Source organism: Bombyx mori, chromosome 6 (assembly GCF_030269925.1).
Source record: "Bombyx mori chromosome 6, ASM3026992v2".
In the NCBI taxonomy this organism is placed as follows: Eukaryota; Metazoa; Arthropoda; class Insecta; order Lepidoptera; family Bombycidae; genus Bombyx; species Bombyx mori.
The window spans coordinates 13,681,839-13,702,406 of NC_085112.1; the positions used below are offsets into that span (position 1 = coordinate 13,681,839).

At 35.9% G+C, this 20,568-nt stretch overlaps 3 protein-coding genes across 3 annotated transcripts in view; 1 reads left to right on the forward strand and 2 right to left on the reverse strand.

Moving 5' to 3' along the window:
* Window positions 1-2,326, forward strand: part of LOC101746977 (E3 ubiquitin-protein ligase RNF19B) — an 89,095-nt gene extending 86,769 nt beyond the window's left edge. The window contains exons 9-10 of the mRNA XM_038011807.2: window positions 518-691; window positions 1,049-2,326. Coding sequence (XP_037867735.1) covers window positions 518-691; window positions 1,049-1,224 — 350 coding nt within the window. The 3' untranslated portion in view covers window positions 1,225-2,326. The remainder of the gene's footprint in view (window positions 1-517; window positions 692-1,048) is intronic.
* Window positions 2,327-2,588: 262 nt separating this feature from the next.
* On the reverse strand, window positions 2,589-11,965 carry LOC101747110 (E3 ubiquitin-protein ligase RNFT2). The gene is made up of 6 exons (XM_004923533.4): window positions 11,636-11,965; window positions 9,858-10,199; window positions 9,585-9,739; window positions 8,664-8,931; window positions 8,368-8,583; window positions 2,589-7,179 (listed from the first exon to the last, which is right to left on the reverse strand). Exons 1-6 carry the CDS (start codon window positions 11,822-11,824, stop codon window positions 6,946-6,948), a joined length of 1,404 nt encoding a protein of 467 aa, XP_004923590.1. The 5' UTR covers window positions 11,825-11,965; the 3' UTR covers window positions 2,589-6,945.
* Window positions 11,966-12,745: 780 nt separating this feature from the next.
* Window positions 12,746-19,350, reverse strand: LOC101741944 (uncharacterized). The gene is made up of 3 exons (XM_004923500.5): window positions 18,630-19,350; window positions 15,184-15,466; window positions 12,746-13,910 (listed from the first exon to the last, which is right to left on the reverse strand). Exons 1-3 carry the CDS (start codon window positions 18,789-18,791, stop codon window positions 13,117-13,119), a joined length of 1,239 nt encoding a protein of 412 aa, XP_004923557.1. The 5' UTR covers window positions 18,792-19,350; the 3' UTR covers window positions 12,746-13,116.
* Between the last annotated feature and the right edge of the window lie 1,218 nt (window positions 19,351-20,568).

Below are 20,568 nucleotides of genomic sequence, written 5' to 3' on the forward strand. Positions count from 1 at the left end.
TCTGCAATTGACTCGCTTATTCAGTTACCGGTGACTTTTTGGCGGGAACGCGAGGAGTGAAGTTATGTGATTAGTTTTATTTTGTCTATTTAGTGTTTCTTCAGGTTTAAATGTGTAATAACGGTGGTTTATTAACTGTTTAATAGCCGTAAAAGTGCACAAATGTGGGAAAATGAAACAAAGCCGCCGGACGTAACTTCTCGGGATCCTCCAAATAGTCCACTGAAAAAATCTTAGTAAATGATCACCATTTTACTGAGATTATATTTCATCGGATACCTATAATCTCATCTCATTTCATTTAATTTCATCCCAGTTGATTAATATCTCAAATTAATCATCTTCATTTCATTACACTGCATAATATCATTTTTCATAAAAATATGAGTATAAATTAAAATAAGACATGACTTAAAGGTCTTAGTTACCAGGTCATAAAATCCCTTTAAAAAAAACAGTTTCTGGTGTGGAGTTGGTCGTGTGGTTGCGGAGGGTTACTGGTGTACGCGTGTTGCAGGCGATGCGTCCCTGTCGGCGGGGTCGGCGGGGGGTGCAGGGTGGGCGGGGGGCGCGGGGGCGGCGGGCCCGGGCGCGGCTTCACTCGCCGGCCTGGCGGGCTCGCTGCAGGACGCGTCGCCGGCTGCCGCCTCATGGCCCGACGACCTGCCCTCCACCAGCGCTCTGCCCAATCGTAACTATACCCTTACTCTCAATAGTACTACATATTATATTTTTATTGGATAGACAGGTGAACGAATTCATAGACCACTTAATATTGAGAGGTTACCGGTTAACTATAGATAGATGTAAATGGCGTTACGCACTTTGACGCATGAAATCTAAGTTTCAAATTAGTCAATCATAATGAAATTAGAAACTGGTTATTACCTAAGTTAACTAAGGTACGTTTTCCAAGAAGTGTAAAATAAATCAGACTAAATAAAATTTCAATTGATTCGTTTTAAAGTAACTTACAATTTAAGAACATATTTTAAATTTGAATTTTAATTCGGCTATATAATATTTACGTGATTATTTTTATTTCCAGCGACCCCTTCCAGTTCGAGTCGGTCGCGTCGGCTCCGCTCGTTGTTCCTGTACGGGTCCCCCACGCCCCCGGACCTCGAGGCGGGACCGTCCGTCCCACCCCCGCCGCCCGCCCCCTCCCTCGCCGTGCACGTGACCACGACGTGCGAGACGCACTCCCCCACTCGTTCCTCGTAACGAAGACACCGCGCCCCCGCGGCCGGCGGCGAGGGCTGCGACATGGTCGTCTACGTTGCCGACGTAAATGTGGTCGTACAGCAGTCTCATTTGCTGAGCGACGCCGAAACATGAGGCGATTGACTGTTCAGACGGAAATCATTACAAAATATTCGATTTTTAAATAGCAGTAGATCGACTCATCGAAATAAAATATATTTTTTAATTAAACAAACAAATATCCAAAACGCTTCCTTTGAGTCACGTTATTTTTGTAATGTACCATTTCCGTGAGTGCGATTTTGAAAACTTAACGTATTTGTCGACCTGTGTCGTCACACGACGGCGATTCATCCGAGACGTTTTAGGTCACGTGAAGAAAACTTATTCTAGGGTTAAGTGACAAAATTATTGTCTCAACGTTATCGACGTATTCGGTAGTGACGCGCGAGCGCAAGTCACCCGGTGACCCGTCCTCGGTGACCGTGACAGACGGACGACTCGGCCTCCCTCGGCCGCTATAAACGTCCTCGACGATCCTTTAATAACTGACGTTCGAATAACGTTCTGTGCCAACCGTAAACACTTCTGTGATGGGAGCTTTGGTCCCGGAAGCACCAGCAGACGGCAGTCCTATATATGCATATGTACGATCAACGGCGGATCCAGGGGGGGGGGTCATGGGGTCATGACCCCCCCCTGAGCTGGTTCCAGGACTTAGATGAACCACTAATTGAACCTAATGATTTTATTTATATACATATTTTGTCACTATACAGATTTTATGTAACTACATACCTTCAATATTTAATTAATTTAATATAATATAATAACTTTGTATGATGGCAAGCGTTTGGGAACGAGCGCATCGAAAATTTGACTGTGTGACCCCCTCCTGGCGCCAAAGCTGGATCCGCCCTTGTGTACGATAGACGCTTCGCTTATGAGCAGTGTTACTCTATCAGATGTTTGTGATACTTTGAATAATAATTAGAATTTACTATTAACGATCTAAATTATTTAATTTTTTCACGTTTGTAGGCAGAAAGTATCTTAAGCGATGAGTTATGTTACGTCATATATAATTAAGTGTAAGCTATGATTAAAATGTGGTTAAACTTTATTGACTGTTGTTTTATTGTTGAATGGTAAAGTTTTTATCCACAAATCAAACGAACGTTTTTTTCTAAAATGAAAATCAAATGAATCTTTTTCATTTTTGTTATTAGGTTCAGAGAATTTTGTGAAAGATAATATGTGTAAGAGGGGAGTGAGCGAAGAAATGGTATATGATAGAGGAGTATGGGCGGAGAAAAAATGTTCCGCCAACCCCAGGGAACTGGGAGAAGGGCAAAAGAATGATGGTGTTATTAAAAAAATCTATATTTTACCCTTAAACATTTTAATAAGTCATCAAATGCTACATTCACACCTACCTACATACGTTGGCAGTTGTAGGCACTTCCGAATTTTCAAAAATATAATTTCGAACCAACATCATTTTCCAGACCTCGCTGACAATTTATATTAAATTTGTTACATTTTAAGACAAAATTAATTTATTTTTATAATGGCTACACTGACATCGAGATTTTTTTAAAACATGCAACACTAAGTTTTATATTGTGAGACGATTAATAAATATTTTTTTCTAATTTAATGTCAATGTATTTTAAATTGGAATGTTTATTCTAACAACGTTTAACATACAAGTTTAGTTAACACAATCAATGGCTTTTCTACATAAATAAAATATAAACAAATATTATGTTACATAAGATAATTGCTGTATATATAATTGATGTTATCTTAGCGATCAATCATTTAAGTTGTACCGAAGTTCTATTTATTATTGTTAAATTTAACAAATCACAAATTATTTCGTCTTATACGCGCGTGTTTTATGAAAAAAAAATTAGTTAATTATCAATTTCCACTCACACTATTGACAACTGGATATATTTGTACTACTAAAAACAATTTTTTACCAAAGGAGACTAAAAAGTTCTCCCATGGTAGTCTAATATGGTGCCAAATTAGAGTAGAAAAATCAGCGCTATTCGGTGAGCTTATGAGGTTAATAAGATAATTCGTAACCAGACTTCCGACGAAGGCATCAAAAAGACATTTTCTAAGTTGTGTATCAACAAATTATATAGGTACATTTTTTTAGCGAAACCCCATATTAAATAAACAAAAGTTCCAGCTAAAAACCCGACATTCTCACACACTCTAAACTTATTAAAAATATAACTGTACAATAAAATTTAATAAAACTATTAATCTAATCTTTGTATAACGTAAGAATAAAAATAAAACATGATTAGAAAAAAAATAAATCAAAACATTATTTTTGCATAATTCATTTTAAAACGGTTATATCACAATATACTTGTAACTAATAGTTTATACATAATATATAACAGCGATACATAAAATGCATGTTAGACTGTGGTTTGAGAGCTTCAATAAAATTACCTTACTACTACCAGATATTTCATGTTCATTGAAAAAACCACCTAAATGCTTTTAATATTTAAAAAAGAGAGCAACATAGATGTCATATACTATCAGCAAATGTAAACAGGCTAATAACGTTACTTAAAGAGAGATCTAACTACTTTTATATTTATTTTATTTCATGGAGACACATTATCCGCTATGAAGATTTTTATTATACCTACTTTAACATTTAATTATTATCTGTATAATACACGATTTTATGAAGAAACGGCATGTTTACTATCAAACTACTGTAGATTAATTTAAATTGGAATAATTGTAATTACATAATTTTAACTATAAGAGGCATACCATCATTCGGGTCATGCATGTTTAGGTGTTGGCATGAAATTTTCGGCAATTCTAGGCAATATTCATTCAAGGCTGCCTTTATAATAATTAAACTGCTAAATTCTATGTAATGTATTATAATAGTACCATAGACAAAAGGAGAAAATCTTAACTACATAACTGTCCTAAATGGATACATACCTATATTTTTTATGCCGGTCACTGAAGGGCCGTCAAACATTCATTCGCAAACCTAGCGGCTGTGCAAATGGGTTCGGTACTTAATTTGCGAACCTGTTTGCGCTTCCTCCCACACTTGTTTGCGAATGTCTCACGAATTTCTCCCCTTTTTTAATTCGTCAATAGAACATTGAAGAGAAAAAGAGTTTTGAATTCTTTCCCAGACATCATTAACAGCCATGCTGTTTTTATGGGATTTCTTTTGATGAAAATACGCTACACAGTAGACGTCACGAACTATGAAAATGGCGATACGTACGTTACCTTCGCAATCGTCGGCGCAACTGGGCAAGCGAATGTGTGGGAGACTACGCGAAGGTTCGAGGTTCGCACGCTTTGATGTCTGTTAAAAAACCGACACAGCTTGGAAAACCACGAATGCAGCGAAAACTTTGCATAATCATTTGCAAATGTCGTCCTACACTTGCGGGTTTGCGTATTCGTGCGCATGTGAGTGACCGGTGTTAGACATTGAATTTTAATTATTTACGAAGTTTTTTCTACCCCTTGTAACCTAAATATAATATGCAACATAATAATATTGAAATTTATATATTCACTAACTAATCTATCCGAATATTAGATTGTGGTAATGTTGGTATCATCCCAGTCACGTGGGGTATGCGACGTTATGAAATTTGAATAAGTCGCTTTTAATAATTGAAAATCGCACATACATTATTAATTACTATAATCAATTGTATATATAGTACTCGTTAATACTTTTTTGATCTTCTAAATACAGTAATCCCCCTATAACACGGTACTCTTATAACGCATTTTCATATTACGCGATTTCAATCGGAAGACAGCAGCTTGGCTCTGCCCCTGACATAGCTCAATTCCATCGGCGACGATTACCACTCACCAACAGGTGGGCCGTATGATCGACTGTCTACAAGGGCAATAAAAAAGGTCCCTCGTATAACACAGGTATTCTCCCATATAACGCGGGGATTTCACACGTTACATTTCGGTACTGTGAAATTTAAAATAATTTGTGTAGCTCATAATTAATTTCGCGTACTTTTGCATAATTTGTCAATTGTGTTATTATAAAATAAAATAAAACTAATTTATTATATGTTCATAGTTTTTCAATCGTAAAATCATTGGTATTATGTGTTATATTTGTAAATATATCAAATATAACATATTTGTACATATGGCGTTATATGGGGTCATACAAGCGCTTTATGCGAGAATACTCTTACAACGCGTCTCTTATAAGGCGGAAACAATCTACCGCGTTATAGGGGCGATACTGTATTTTTTGATAAACAAAATTCGCACGATACTACTTTTTGTTACACCCGCTGTCTACATCGTTTCAAATATTTAATTTAATTTCAAACAACCTTATTTCCTTTTCATAATAAATAAACGAGACCATTCCCGAAACAAGGTCAAAAGCAGCGTTTAAGAATCCTTGATGAGATCATATTCGCCAAAAAAAGTGCCATCTCCATTTTTATTTTCTGATCATGTGTGCTTAGTGTGAGTTTTTTTAACGTTCTCGATAGCGTAAAAGTTAACTCAAATTTGTATGCAGTTGGAACAGCGCCCCTAGCGGCAAACGTAGGCAAACGTTCCGACCCCATACAAATATGAGTTAACTTTTACTCTATCGAGACCGTTAAAAAACTCGCACTAAGCACACGGCTCGTCCAGCACGCAATGCACAAAAATCACTTGACAGCGTCCATGGACTCGTGCGACGCGCGAATGTTCGTGTCAACTTTCTGTAACATTACCGCATTCGCTTCGGGATAGATTCCCTTGGAACTTGTATAAAACATGCTTTTCTTTCTAATCGTCTCTCACTCACATTTCGCCTTCAAAATGCGGCCTTAATCGAAAATAAAATAGACTATATTAAATTCCAGTTAATGTTTATACAATTCTGGGCCAACAAGACATTCACTCTTCTTTTGTATTTACACCATTTTTAATTAAAAAACACTTGATTTAATTTTTCTACTTTTTTCACAACACCTATCTAACGCTATTTTTTTATTGTATTTTTAATAAATTCATATCAATCATCGACACCGCCCTACAAGATTTGACCGTGTGTAATAATTTTATCTTATCTCCTCTCGGGAGCTTAAAGCTTGCTAACAAACAGACGGAAATGGATTCAAGCTTTCCGTAAAACTAAAATATTATAACACTTATCGACATTAAACTATGGATGACATTGATCAACATCTATGTATCTGGCAGACATAAAACGCGAACTCTTTCTACTAGATTCTTGTATTCCTGTTTCGTATTTTTTATTACAGAAAAAGTGTGTTCGATAACCACAAATATTTTTATATATTTTTTTTTTATTTGTACAAACGTGCCATATCAGAAATACTAGCGACAAACTGGCTAAGAATATTAAAAAAAAATACAGTCCAATCTTCACAAACTGGTTCTATCTAATCTTTGTTGTCGCTATTAAACGGGCGAAGGTTGTTGTCAATAATTAGATAAGAGTTATTCATACAACACGAACTAATCAAGAATTACAACACTATTATATTCGGCCAGCTTATAACGTCTATCTGACTATAATTTGATTTTTGAAAAATCAACCTTAAATCAAGAGCAATAAAAACTAATCACAATAAACGAAAGATATAAATACAGATAGATTGACACATTTACACTTATCCCTATAACGAACAAATATGAGCTTTAAAACCTAAGGGATAAATACTAATACAGCTGAAAGTCGTATGTGGTGGAGCCGTCTCGCCAAGTCGGCTCGTCGGCCACTTTGGCGCGGCACAATGGGCAGGTATGCTCTCTGTCCAGCCAGGCCGATATGCAGAGCTCGCAGAAGATGTGGCTGCAGCCCAGCCGCACCGGGGTCGTGTAGTCGTCGTGGCATATCGGGCAGGAGTCGCCGGCCGACAGTAGCTGTTCGCAGGTCGGTTTGGTGCCTAAGTTCTGTGAAAGAACATATTGACCGGGTACAGATAATTAAAATTTTTTTTATTGCTAAGATCAGTGGACGATTTAATTACATGTTTCCCATGACTTAAAGGTATTAGTAACCAGGTCATAATATCCCTTAAAAAATTTTATTACATGTTTCCAAATGGCTGCTCCCTCTATTTTGCAGTTTTCCATTTCTTAAAATTAGACTTTATGTGTCAAGGTGTGTGGCGCAATTTGCGTCTATAGGTAACTGGTAACTTCTTAAGTACGTGAACACTTTCACCCGTTTATACAATAAAAATATAAAACAACCGAAACAAGTATACCAGCAACAGCATACAAGTTTTTTTTTATTATTGCTTAGGTGGGTGGACGTGCTCACAGCCCATCTGATTTTAAGTGGTCACCGGAGTCCATAGACATTTACAACGTAAATGCCGCCACACACCTTGAGATATAAGTTCTAAGGTCTCAGTATAGTACAACGGCTGCCCCACCCTTCAAACCTGCTTCACGTCAGAAATAAGCAGGGTGGTGGTACCTGCCCGTGCGGACTCACAAGAAGTCTTACCACCAGTAAAAAATATGTAGTCAAATAGTCTTCAGCGCTTAAAGTTTCAATATAAAGAAATTTAATCATACTTTAGCTGTCTAAATTAGTAATATACAAATATTTGAATCAGGTTCTAATATTCTATTTATCAGTCTTCACTATGGAGACGCAAAATGACCTTGGTAAAATAGACGGTAGGACACATAACGCCTCATAGTTACAAGTACCACCATCATGGCCGTTTCTGCTGTGAAGCAGTCCTTCATCCCACTTTGAAGAGCCTCGTTTCAATTGTAAATTAAAACTGATTTTTGAACTCATGTTTTAATGTAGATGGTGACATTGACAAAATTTTATATTATTATTATGATATTATAATGTTATGTGTATACATATATATGTATACTATGTATGAGTTTGTATATGTATGCAATATTTTATTATTACAATTTTTTATTCTCTTATTCTTGTTGCCTTCAACACTACACTTCAACACAAAGTCCGTAACTGTACTTTTGTCGATAAAATTATTTATATAAATTCATTCTATAATGTCTATGGGCGCCAGTGATCAGGTATAGTATGAGGTCGTTACGCGATCTCCTAGAGAAGTAAAAAAAAATTATACAATTTTAAATACTAACCACACTCTGCAGTAGAGTCCAAGTAGCATTTTTAAAGAGCCTCAGCTTTGTCAGTATTTCTACCACCTTGGCGATAACGTAGACCGAAGTAAGGAACATTCCAACCATCTTTTCGGAGCCTTCGTATGACTGCATCAAGTAGAACACCCAGGGTTGTATCGTAAGGAAGCAACGGTACAGTTGGGAGACAGCTTCAGTGAAAAGATATACTTTACCCTGGAAATATTATAATTTAATTCTCATCTCGATTTCATGGATAACTTTATGGATAATTTGAAACAATTAAATTAACTTACCCTTTTCTGGAATGGCAGTAAGCAAGCTGGCATCATCGTCACAACAATCTTCACATCCACAGTTATGATCTTAACTATCAGATCGGTCAGTACAACCAACCATATTAGTTCCCACACCCCAAGCTCTGTGTACTGAGGGAACATAATAACATTCTGTAAGAGCTTCCCGTGACCGAATAACAGATACACAATGGCTATGAGACATAATGTGAACATCAACTCTCCAAACAGAGCCAAGATGCTTCGGTTCATTTGCTTAGCATGCTCTCTGGAAAAGAAATAGGATTCAGTAGACAATATGTTATTAACAAGTAATTATTAACAATTTGCTTTCAAGGACTGTTATTGAACAGTAAAAATTCACAAAATTAATGTTCTATGTAATATCAGATTTTCAGAGACTGCGTCGACACATGAATCATGTTTGTATGTCTTTATTTGAGTTAGATATGTGTCTAATTGCTATGCACTGATGACCTATCTTGTGAAATTCTTTTAAAATTTTGTTGTGCAATGTTTGATTCAAACATTGGTGCACTGTGTTTTGCTGATTTTGTTATTGCATAACAATGCATATTGTAGTGTGAGGATGGTCTAGTAAGAGCTCAAGAGCTCTAGTAGTAGCTCATATCTTCCTGATTTTTGTTATGCAATTATCATGAAAAATCCTTCATACACAGTTCTCTTGGCCAACTTTTATAATGATATCTTGAACTATTATTATCACCCTTAATTATAATATATCAATTAAAGAAAAGTAACATCTTAGACATGTATAAAGTAAATGTATTCAATACAATTAAATTTTGAAAACATTTGTGAAGCTTATAGCCAATAACGCATGGATGTTAAAGGGGAAGATAATAAAATGGTAGCAATATATCAAATGGTAGTTAAAAATTATATAAAATCATAACTTACCGCCTTACTAGACAGTTGCTGTGTACGAAAGTGCAAAATAGTATTGTGAAGGTGAATATGCCCTCTCTACTTTCATACATAAACTTCATTAATAGAATTAAGTAGAATGGTGCATAGCGTATTAACAGATTCAGTGTGCCACGTACATCGACAATCTGAAATAATTAATTTGAAAACTATTATTTTCGTAAAGTTTCAATTAAATATGATGATATGATGACCATGATTATGATGTTGCTTTTTAAATAAAATAATTTCTTCTGAATATAGTACCTGTGGATTTCCATCTTCACTCTGACTGTCATTGTCTGTATTATCGTGAATATTATTATTATTGGCAGGATTTACTGACACATTAATCTCTGCATTTTCTGGTGCTTGCTCTGACAAGTTGGAATCATTTGATGCACTTGCACTCAATGCGTGACTTGTTGATTGTGATCTCTGTGCTGGAGAAGTTCCTCTGTCAGTCACAATAAAGGTCTGAGCATTTGGTCCAAGATTCACGTGTGCTATGGAACTTTGAGGCCTACGCAGTCCAACTTCTATTATCTGGTGGGTACCTGGTGGATTTCTTGGTAGCCATGTTGGTAATGATAATCTGGCATTATTTCCCTGAAAATATTTAGGAAACATGTTTTTCTCAGGTCATATCAAGTTATTGAACAATCGTTTATTATATGGCAGACTGAGTGGTAATTTCACATTAATTCACACAATACCAGAAGAAAATGAGCATTTGAGTGAACTAATGACATAAAATGTACTCAAAGTCTTCCATAATCATTACAATGTTCATTTAGATAGTTTTACTGTTAATTAATTCACCCTTTATATACTTTTGCACCTTCCTGCCCATTCTAGAAGTAAAGAAAGAATAATTCTGTTCTGTAAATGTGTTCTGTTTGAATGATATATTATAATCCTTTGCAGCTGAAATAGGCACGATGTTGGTATCACCTACAAGCTCATAATACACACAGTCTCAATATTTGTGACACATTTAAAAAAAAATATTTCAATTGTCAGCTTTATTGAATATTTAAAATTGCTAGGTTATTAAATTTTAAAATGGATGATATATGAATTTTTGGTATATCATCACTTGAATGCTAATTGACAATTGACAGTCGAGTCTATGATATAGAACATTTAAAAAAAACACATTTTACTGAAATTCTGAGACACAAACATAGTCTGAAGGTGGGTCACATCTCATTCATTATGCCTACAAAATCACTATACAACAATGGGGCTTTGAATTCCTTTTCTCCCATTTAGATGTATTTTCAATAGCCCTAACCTTACCAGTTTTCAATGTAATTACATTAAAATGCATTGGAGACAATAATTCTCAATATCTTAATTTTAATTTACTGGTTTGTAATTATCTGGTAGACAAATCAGAACATGCAATGAAGTCATCTAAGACCTGAATTTCTGATTTTATTTATGATAGTTTATCTTAAAAAAACAAAGTTAGGAGCATTCTAGAGGATTTAGATCTCTCCATCATTTAGCAATTATTAGCAGGTACATAACTATTAAGTAATGTTTTAAACTTAGAAAATATTTCAGTCTTCCTACTAAAATTCAAATTAGTTTAGATTCCAATTAGTGATAGTGATACTATTAAGAATTCAGTAAACCAAAACCAAACAAAAATAATAATAAAACAAATCTATATGCACAGAGGTAATATAACTTTAGTTTTATTTTCATTGTGTATGTACTTAAAATTATCAACCCAATAAAAATAGAATAGCTTGAACGTGTCTATTTCAAAAAAAAAGTTAAGTTATCGTCTTTCACGAATCTTAACGAAAATAGAAATATTACTAGCATTTTTTTCTTAGTAGAATTAAATCATTTAAATCACCCACCTCTCACCTTACATAACGAAATAAGCTCAGTGAAAATTAAAATATTTTAGTTTAACTGCAATGTTTAAGAGTCACACTGCGCAGTACCAAAACTGTATAAAAATCAAAATTTCGATATTAATGCACATTTACATTATAACGAAAATTAATGAAGAAATAATGTTTTACCATTCTAGCATTTTCAACCAGCGGTCGTATCTCTCTGAATACACTATTGAGTCGATCACCAAGCCCTATATTATTTCTATTAGGAATCGAAGGTCTAGAATCCAGTCTGTGCAACACATTGGTTCTTGGTGTCACCTCATCGCTTTCTTCTTCCTCGATATCGACGTTAACTTGATTTTGTTGGGTCATGGTTACTTTACTATTATAACTGGAGTGCAAAATCACTGTGCAATCAAATCTATCATTTCCAATATTCCAAAATATTTATTAAAAAACCGAGCCCGAAGGTCAATTTCTGACAACTGTGACATTTGAAATGTGTTACCAACTAATAAGCGAAGCAATATAGTAATAAAGTTGCCTGCCAGCCATAACCTAATTGCTACCGATAGACGATTCCCATAGAAAACTTATTAGAAAAACTTTAATGGTCCCAAAAATCCACAAAAACAGCCTTTTTCAGTTTGATGAAGTGCGTGTCATAAAGTAGATATTCAGTTTACGAGTCGGACCGCTGACAAACGTGAAATCTGGGCTTTTCATTCAAAGTTATTTCATGAAATTCATAATAAATTACGGATAGTTTGGAACAGTTATGTCAACAGAGACTGGTGCCCTCTGTGGTTTGTTGTGTACTGTTTGCAATAGTTTGCTGCACGAATCTTAGGGTCTATCAGAGATTATAGATATCTTAACAAGAATCTCACAATTCACCTTGATACTTGAGCTCTGTCTCAATTGTATATTAATTGAGTAAATTAAAAAAATATGGGTTTGATATTTATTATACGATGTTATTTCTTCATCGTGGAAGTAATTCGAAGTCATTGGAAAATTATGTAACTCATTAGAAATGTTGGTACCTGCCTAGGGCATTTAAACATTTGCATAGTTGCATCGCTTGATACAATAATACTAGGCCTTTAATCGTTCATGCGACGACCACTTCAAAATCGTTGTTGGCAATATTCTATTACTAGACACTGGGATGTATCAATAAGTTAAAGCAGTAAGCTGCTTTTACTTATTTACAAAGAATTAACGAGGATTGAATAATAAGTGCCTAAATACATTTCACAACAAAGTCATACAAGAAAAAAATAAAACAAGTTTATATTCCTACATAATAATTATACGCTTTATTTCTATGTTTATAGGTCAATAGACTCGAATGAATTTCTATAATCTAAATTTCATTTTTATAATGAGCAATTAAATCTACAAAATAACGACGTAATGCTGTAAGTAAATTCAGTCTTCAATTAATAGGCTTCACAATGGGCTTTCGATAACACCTAACCGTAATCCTCAAACATTATAACTTATACGAATAAATTCACACATGATTAAGTATATTGCAATAATTTGTGCTTAATAACGTAGAAATATAATTAGCAACACTTATGTACTGGCTTCACCGGCTTTGAACTGAATTAAAAATTTAGCATGTTAGTGACACGTCTGTTCATCACAATATATTCTCAGGTGTCAGAGACCGGTTTGAGCGCGAGTATTCCCTGCGCGTGGAGGTCGCGCACGGCTTCTAGTAAACGTCTCTCTGCCCGAGGATCGCCCAAGGCCACGTCAACACTTCCAGCACACAGGAGAAGCGCGCGGAGTGCCGCTCTAGGCCAATCAGGTTTTAAGCCACGTCTAACAAGGGAACCCGATTCTGACGCATTTAATCGAGCACATTCTGCTTCTAATCGCTCGCCGTAGTCTTCTATTAAAGAATCGCCAATACTTCTTCTCATTTCTGGCGTTAAAGAAGATAGTAATAATAAAGCTACGTCGTCCATTGGCTTTCCTAATGATACCATTTGCCAATCAAGAGCTATACATTCACTAACTCCATTAATTTCGCGGAATAGAAGATTTCCACTCCAAAAGTCAGCGTGGGCAAGAGGTGCAGGTTCGTCAGGCCTTAGTAGGGTTCCTAGTAGAGAAGGCGCTCGAGCACTTAATTCTGATACAGCAGCTGCTTCTTCGATGCAGTCGGATCGCCCTCGCAAAAACGCCTCAAGTTGCGGCAAGCCTCTTCTGACAAGTCGCAGATATCCAGCCGCCGCTCTTTCACAGGGGAACAAAAAATCAAATCTTTGATCTAATGGCCCTTCCCTTTCACGTAAAGCCAAGGACAAGGCATGAAATCTTGCAGCAGCGTATAGAGCTGCCCTAGCTCGCTCTTCAGTTAGGCCTTCCGCAAAATCTGCAGCTTCATATCCGACTGCTGTTACATCTTCTAAAACGAGTTCGCTATCACCGCCAATTTCATCTGAAAAATGAACTGTGTTTAATCGATCGGTTCTTTTTTTATTTTTTTTATTTGTAAGCAATGTATCGGTTGTTCAATGAACACTTCATTTAAAATCCGCAAATGTGTATGTAGGGTTCACGAATATATTGAATAAGAGAGGGGAACACAGCATCTGACAGCTTTAAATAAATATTAATATAAAATTTCAATAGGTTAGCTAGGCTTTGGCTAAGCAAATTGAAATCGTTTTTATGTTAATTTAATAAGTGAGATAATATACTGAAAATTTTCTACTCAAGTTTGCGCTTGGGTAAGTCTGTCTTGTTACATTCTATACCGTAAATACCTACTAGTTTTTTAGCCGTTTTTAAAACCAAAATACAGTGTAGAAATGCCAGTGTCTCTCTTACACAAAATATTAATTTATCCGAAAATAGGTCACAATATTAACCTTTTAAAATTAAAATAAAACCATTATGAAATATCTCTCGCACAATACATCTTTAAATTCAACTAAAGCGCAAGTAACATTATATCGATATTCATTTGAGATAAAATACCGTATGCACCCAATTAAAAAAAAATTATCTAGTTACTTTCTAATTTATGTGAAATTTAAGATGCTAAAAAAACGGAACTACATTACCTGTATAAATTTGTATAGTATATGTATAGTGGGACGTCACTAACCTTGACGAAGACAAAAATAAAGTCAAGTGTCGAGGAGAATTACATTTATTATCCGGAATGTATGCATTGGTAACTAATGCAACTGTCCATTCCTCCTAATTTAAATATTATTACATTGAGAACTCCACAATCTGAGATTGACAAAATTGTGTTCTCTAAAGAATCAAAAGCCAAAAAACTCTAAACTGAAGAATATTTTAGAGTAATTCGATTAAGGTTTACTTTCTAAGAGAACTGAAATTTAATTTACATATTATTAGCTGAGCTCTGTATGGTCCCTTTCTTTTTATTCTTTATATTGCCCTTGTAGGCAGACGAGCATACGGCCCACCTGATCGTGAGTGGTTACCGTCGCCCATGGACTTCAGCAATTCCAAGGACAGAGCCAAGCCGCTGCCTACCGTTCCAAAAAATGTAGGTATGCTGTTAATGCGTTGAAGAAGGATAAACTAGCAAACAAAGTGGATTTGTAATGTTATAACTGTTATCTGTAACTGTATCCATGTGTTCGGATTTGAAAGATCGTGATTTACAAATACTCCGATCTCCGTCCTCGTGCTTTATGGTGATCAATGGTAAGTACCACTCCATGATAACATACCAGGCAGCTTGGCTTTGATGTATTTGGGTACAGGGAGTCCAGTTCCGGGGCCTAAAGCGTTTTCAGCCAACTTGTTCAAAGCCGGCGCTAGTTCTGTGTAGAAAAGGATTTCTCTCGTGTCGAATTGGGCTTCAGCCACGAACAGTCTTCCGAACGGATCCCGCGGGGGTAGTTTGACGACTACGGGCAGGGATTTTTGTTCACCACTGCACTCATAGCGTACTGTGACAGCTAGGACCCTGCTCAGGGCTCCAGTTACTCCGGCTCTGGATTCAACGCGCACCTGAAAAATAAAATCACGGTTGACCTTGTGATTTGCTTTTACGAAATACTGAAGATGAAAACTAAAATGAAGATACGGTAGATTACGGTAGGCAGCGGCTTGGCTCTGCCCCTGGCATTGCTGAAGTCCATGGGCGACGGTAACCACTCACCATCAGGTGGGCCGTATGCTCGTCTGCCTACAAGGGCAATAAAAAAAAAAAAAAAAGATAAGTAAGCTGCAAGTTTTAACTATACGACTGGTGGATTATGTTGTAGGCAATAACATTGTATGTAATTATGAAGTTACTTTGCGTTAAATCTCTTTTGCCAGTCGACACTAAAGGGTTTGTTTGCATCAGTCCATCTGTGCTTGTAATACCAATAAAATAAAACTATTAGTATTAAAGGCACATAAACACGTTATCGTGTTTCTTTTATTTTAATTTAGGCGAGGACGTAACGACGTGGGGTTAGGGGCAGTCCTAATAATAATAAGCTTTGTGTTGTTAAAGTGTTTGCTTTTGTTTTTTATTCCAATTTTTTTTTTGCTTTGATGGGTGGACTAGCTGACAGCCTACTTAGTGTTAAGTGGTTTGTGGAGCCCATAGACATGTACAACGTAAAAGCGCCACCCACCTTGAGATATAATTAAGTTCTAAGGTCTCAGTATAGTTACAACGGCTGCCCCACCCTTCAAACCGAAACGCATTGCTGCTTAACGGCAGAAAAAGGCAGGGTGGTGGTACCTACCCGCGCGGACTCACAACCACCAGTAAAAATGCCTACTATTACTGAGAAGCTATTACAGCTTCACCCTAGCGTGTAGGTAAGCTTTCGGGGCTCAAACCGAAAGTGTTGCTAACACTGCCCCTAGCAAGAGCAATGGTTCGTAGAATCTACCACTGGATCAAGAACTCAGTGGGCTCAATGTTTGCGCCTTTTCATAATATCTATTAAAGTTATATTGTCGTATTATTTTTTTCACGCTCGTGACCAGCTCTTGCTCACGGTATATTAATACGTAAGTACTTAACATAAATGTTCACGAATGACTGCCACGGTGAAAGAGAAAACATCGTGTAATAAAAATGAAACTCGTCAAAATTATAATTTGTGTTACTACTGATGACAGGGCGCCTTGTGAATCCGCACTGATAGGTACCAACACCCTGGCATATAGCAGTGATGCGTTTCGGTATGAGGGGTAGGGCAGCCGTTGTACTGTAAAACTAAGACTTAGGTATAACTCATGTCTGAAGGTGGGTGCCGGGATTTACTTTGATGATGACTACGGACTCTGTTGACCATTTAACACCAGGTGGGCTGTGAGCTCGTTCGGGCAATTAAGAAATATTATATTAGACTAGCTGACCCGGCAAACGTTGTATTGCCTTAAATAAGATTTCTAGGGAAATTCTACTGTAGAAAAAAAAACCTCATTTAACCACATAATACCTCATTATAAACAAAAAAAAAATATCCAAAAAATAAAAAAAAAATATAAATGTTTGGGGTGGACAACCCTTTTCACTTAGGGGTATGAAAAATAGATAGTAGCCGATTCTCAGACCTACTGAACATACTATTGATACACAAATAAAACCAAAAAAACATGGCTGAAAAATGTATAGTATTGTATAGCTCTCAAATATATTAAGTGTATAATCTATGATGTATAGTGAGTAAGTAAGACAGGAGACCGGCTTCGTCCTCATCCCTACTACGTGATGTTTGCTGGATGAGTGGTGACACCTGGCGGGGATAGCTGATCGATTGATAGTTGATCAGTAGTCGACCGGCGAGGGCGGGAGATCAAATTCAATTTAAAAAAAATCATAATTAAAGGAACTTGAAATTATAAACTATGAATAAGAATTTATCGTACTACAATTAAAATATTTGATTGCCATCTTGCAACCTTATTGCGGATTTGTGCATAGAATAAAAAAAATATTAATCGGGATGGAAAAATAGGGGTTGATCGTATAAGAGTGAAAATTGAGAGTAATATGATTTTTTTTATTTTAAGTCATGACAAAACAAAATAAAAAATTTGCCAAAAAAATTTAAGTTTGTAATTACAAATAAATAAAAACAAATAAAAAATAGGGGTTGATCATAGAGGGATGAAAAATTGAGAGTAACATCAGATTTTTTTTTTTAATTCATGACAAAATAAAAATAAAAATGAAAATCTTGCCAAAAAAATTAAAGTTTATAATTAACAAATAAAAAATAGGGGTTGATCGTAGAGGGGTGAAAATTTCAGAGTAATATGATTTTTTTTATTCTACGTCATGACAAAATGAAAACAAAATTCTCGCAAAAAAAATTATAGTTTTTAATTAGCAAATATAAAATAAGGGTTGATTGTAGAGGGATGAAAATTTAGGGTTGCATGTATTTTTGTATGCTGTATCATAAAAAAATAAAAACAAAAAAAATTGTTTAAAAAATAAAAATAAAAATTTTGGGGTGGACTACCCCTAACATTTAGGGGGATGAAAAATAGATGTTGGCCGATTCTCATAGGTACTGGATAAGCACAAAAAATTTCATCAAAATCGGTCAAGCCGTTTCGGAGGAGTATGGCAACGAAAACTGTGACACGAGAATTTTATATATTAGATTATAATAAAATCTTTGGTCATAAATAATTGCCCTGCTTGACACATAACAAAAATGGACAACCCTGCCCGTCCTGACAGAAAAGATAATATCTTTGCGATAGTTATTGGTCAAACTGTGGTAACACTGCTAAGAAATACCCCTACATATAACATATTAAGAAACTTATAAAAAATTTAAACCTTAGATACTTGGTTTAAAAGATAAGTCGGTTAAATTCATAAATTTACGTTAGTCATAATTTGATTGCTCAGTTGAAAAGTATGAATCACCGTTATTCAAGTACGACCGTCATTTTATTAATCGCGCTAAAAACCCAAATAATTATTTAAAAAATGTGACTTACACATTACCTAGTAGGTATATAGACAGGCACCTACATTAATATTAGCTCAGCAGTTTCTATATCCTTTTTAATTGCTGTATTTTATTTGTTGTAGTAATTTAATTTAACAAATTGAAACTAATAAAATTATGAAGAGTATTTCAATTGTCCTGAATTTTTGTGAAAGAATTGTACATGAAAATGTATAATTTATTAAGTTCATAGTTACCTCATTTGCTCCCACCACACCCGCGTCCGCTAATAATTCTCTGGCCCATTCTTCAGTTAGGGCAACGTCATCGGGATCGGGCCCCTGTTCACACTCAGAATCCTCGCTTCCACTGCTGGGAGTCTCAGACATTGCTGCACTATCTATTCCTCCAGCTTGCATCTGATCTATTATTTCTGTATGCACTGACGAAAATTTACCACAATGGTAAAACACAGAACATTGCGGTTTTCATTACTTTCGAATATTAGTATTAATCATGCAGATGCCCGTGCAGATGCCTTGCCTTGAATAGTCGCCTAAGGTTGTCTCCCCGCCTCAGAGCTCCGCGCATGCGCGTCTCAATTATTCATCGAATCAAATACAAGACGCCACAGTACCTACACATTTTGTTCTAGAATAAGTAGGGCGTCATATAGGTACTTCACTTAACATTAAATTTCATATTACTTAAATTGGAGAAAAAGTGTGATTTAGAATTAATGGAAATTAAGTAAGAAAATGTGGCAAAATAAACGCAAAAATAGATTTTATGTAAAAAATAAATAGATATTTTATTTTCACGCTTGTTAATTATTGTTTTGTAGCCCGCATCTAACCTTATCCTTAAAATACTTACGAATTATAAATAGGTTTATTATAGAATTATAAATAGTTAGGCGACCCTGTTCTGGTACACTTCAGATAACCCATCAACCGAAAGGCCCGACGGTTTCGGCGTCCACTGGACGCAAAACAAGTGGTAGACCACCGGGCCTCTTGGCCTGCGAGCTGTCCGAAGCTTGCCTAGATGGCGTGGCCAACACACAATTGCGAGTAGCTTATTGAAAGGATTTGTGCTAATTTTTGAAGTATTCTTTATATTTCTTGGATTGGCCGGTCACCGTCCTCGCGAACCCGTCGCTTGCGACGAAGGGCTCGACGAGTAAATTAACCCATAGACACCGCCCACTGAGTTTCTCGCCGGATCTTCTCAGTGGGTTCCGTTTCCGATTCGGTGGTAGATTCTGCGAAGCACTGCCCTTGCTAGGGCCAGTGCCAGTACCAGCAACACTCCCGGTTTGGGCCCCGTGAGCTCACCTACACCTAAAGGAAAAGCTGAAATATCCTCTCAAGGCTATCAGCATAGCTGGGAAAAGAAAAAAAAATCGGATCACATAAACAACGTTTTACTAGCAATACTTTAGCATCTTAACAATAAGCGTTTGAAAACAACATTTAACAAACAGTTATAACAACATTTTTTTCTTACTTTATGTTTCACAGATGGAAATTGGCTATACAATATTTCTATGAATTAAGTATATTATTTTAATTTTTTAATTAATGGTAGGACCTCTTGTAAGTCCGCATGGGTAGGTCCACCAACCTGCCTATTTCTGCCGTGAAGCAGAGATGCGTTTCGGTTTGAAGGGTAGGGCAGAAGTCGTAACTATACTGAGACCCTGGAACTCAAATCTCAAGGTGGGTTTTATATATTATATATAATTTACGTTGTAGATGTCTATGGGCTCCGATAAACACTTAACACCAGGTGAGCTGTGAGGTCGTCCACTCATCTAAGCAATAAACAAAAAAAATACATAAAAAAAACTGCAAAAAGCAAATGATATTTTAAATTTCTATAATCTATAGTGAGTATGTGATATCAGTAATCTTAAAAGGATGGTACCAATAACAAACCCTAGACCCTATGACAAAAACGCGACGAGTGAAGTCGTGTGATTTGTTTTATATTGTCTATTTAGTGTTTTTTCAGGTTTAAATGTGTAATAACGGTAGTTTATTAACTATGTAGTGTCTGTGAAAGTGCACAAATGTCGGAAAATGAAACAAAGCCGCTGAACGGAACTTCTCCGGATCCTCGAAAAAGTCCACTGAAAGTCAAAGAAAAGTCTCAATAAATGACCACCATTTTACTGAGATTATATTTCATCCC